The sequence below is a fragment of the Vigna unguiculata genome, chromosome 8, assembly GCF_004118075.2.
Source record: "Vigna unguiculata cultivar IT97K-499-35 chromosome 8, ASM411807v1, whole genome shotgun sequence".
Lineage (NCBI taxonomy): Eukaryota > Viridiplantae > Streptophyta > Magnoliopsida > Fabales > Fabaceae > Vigna > Vigna unguiculata.
The window spans coordinates 31,982,133-31,983,946 of NC_040286.1; the positions used below are offsets into that span (position 1 = coordinate 31,982,133).

Here is a 1,814-nt window from a genome sequence, read left to right on the forward strand (position 1 = left end):
GACATGCTCATTATTCACCTTAACAAACCTTAGCTTCTGCATTTGGGTGCGTCTTTTACTTCCCTAATGCCACTCTCTTTGACATCTCATGGGGTCAATGAGTACCAAAAATGTGGGGTTCAAGAGGAAGATAACTCACAAACTACTACTAATGGATTCAGCAATGATTCAGCTTCAGCTTCAGCCGTAACTCAATCTCTGATTAACTTCAAAGCCAACGACTTCAGCAACCTCATGAAAGGTAGTGATTCTTTTCTCAGCTTTCAGCAGAGCTGGTTGTTTTCCAAATTGCATGAAGGTTGTGACCAATGGAACCATGTCAGTCCCAAAAACACCACAGACATGCGCCTGGTTCAAAATTTCAGCTGCTCTGAAACTGCTACTTGCTATAGCTCCATATTCAGTGGTGCAAAAGAGAAGAAACATGGTGAAAGTTCATCTTCTGGGTGGCTATATTCAGAACCAAATGTCCATAGTTCTAGCCTGAATGAGTCAGCAGCAGAAGAATTGGTCTTGAGAAAGCGATCTTTTATGGTATTGTTGGTTTCTTAATCAATCATAACTTAATTTTTTTGTGCATTAATAGAAGATTGATGTGTGAGATTTGTGTCTATAGGGAGAGAGCATGCAAGCTGCCAATGCCAAGAAGCCATGCACAATTGCAAGTAAAGCAACAAAACCAAAGTCAAGCCCTTCTAAGGATCCTCAAAGTGTTGCTGCCAAGGTTTGCTTAATTGCTTCAAACCTAAGATAAATTATGTCGCATGTGTACCAAGTTTTTGATTGCAAAGTAAGAAAACTTAAAATACGAGATTCAATGCTGATAGAATGTTTGTATGAGTGTATCACAGAATAGAAGAGAGAGAATAAGTGAACGGCTTAAGATACTCCAAGAACTGGTCCCCAACGGCTCCAAGGTAGGTTTTTCAGACTGGTTTGAAATGCTGCATTCTTTTGGATTTACTTTACAAGAATAACTTATGATTTAACTCCATTGATGAATTTTGCAGGTTGATTTGGTGACCATGTTGGAGAAAGCAATTAGTTATGTGAAGTTTCTTCAGTTGCAAGTGAAGGTGGGAGTAGCACACAATACAATGCACTAATTTTTCCTTGTTCTTTTGTTATGCATGTTTTTGGTCATTCATGGAATCTCACCTGTTCTGTGAAACATGTTTGTGAAGGTGTTGGCAGCAGATGAATTTTGGCCTGTACAAGGTGGAAAAGCCCCTGACATTTCTCAAGTAAGACAAGCCATTGATGCCATTCTTTCATCTCAAAGATGAATTTTAGGTCATGGATTCAATGAATAAGTGTCATCATAATTAAAACACAACATTTCAGAACAAGAATTAGTTCTGGAAGTTGGTCGTTCTGAAGGACGTTTTAGTATTTCAGAATACATGACATTTCTAATTTCTAAACTTCTAAATCAAGATCTAGCAGAAAAAAAAGAAAAACATATGTCATAGTGTTTCAATCACAGACTGTTGTACTTTTCTCTGTATTCCAGGGATGATGGAAGTGTTTTTGATAAATATCTGACTACACTACCTTCTGCATTATCATGGAAAAAGAGAAAATGTTTAATATATATATATATATATATATATATATATATATAATCTTATAATGTTCTTTGACTTTTTCTCTCAATTGAATAGCACCTTACCAATTAATTTGGTAATGGTAGATGAAACATCTTGGAAGTGAGGGTTTTTATTATGTTATCTAATTGATGTATAAGTTGGCAATGGGTACATATTAAAGAAATACAGTTGGGAAGAATTGTTATGAAGATTATCTAGTTCTAA

General features: G+C 36.0%; 1 protein-coding gene across 1 annotated transcript; it reads left to right on the forward strand.

The window, feature by feature from the left end:
- Positions 1–1,573, forward strand: LOC114195550 (putative transcription factor bHLH086). Its single transcript, XM_028086058.1, has 5 exons — positions 1–534; positions 617–724; positions 852–917; positions 1,011–1,076; positions 1,185–1,573. The coding sequence occupies exons 1-5, from the start codon at positions 67–69 to the stop codon at positions 1,284–1,286; spliced, it is 810 nt and encodes a 269-aa protein (XP_027941859.1). The 5' UTR covers positions 1–66; the 3' UTR covers positions 1,287–1,573.
- The last annotated feature ends 241 nt before the right edge of the window (positions 1,574–1,814 follow it).

Bases quoted from the DNA above. Each gene is read 5' to 3' on its own strand.
- LOC114195550 (XM_028086058.1), top strand. From the start codon at position 67: ATGCCACTCTCTTTGACATCTCATGGGGTCAATGAGTACCAAAAATGT. The intron at 725-851 runs GTTTGCTTAATT...AGTGTATCACAG, and splicing joins CTCAAAGTGTTGCTGCCAAG to AATAGAAGAGAGAGAATAAG. The intron at 1,077-1,184 runs GTGGGAGTAGCA...ATGTTTGTGAAG, and splicing joins TTCTTCAGTTGCAAGTGAAG to GTGTTGGCAGCAGATGAATT.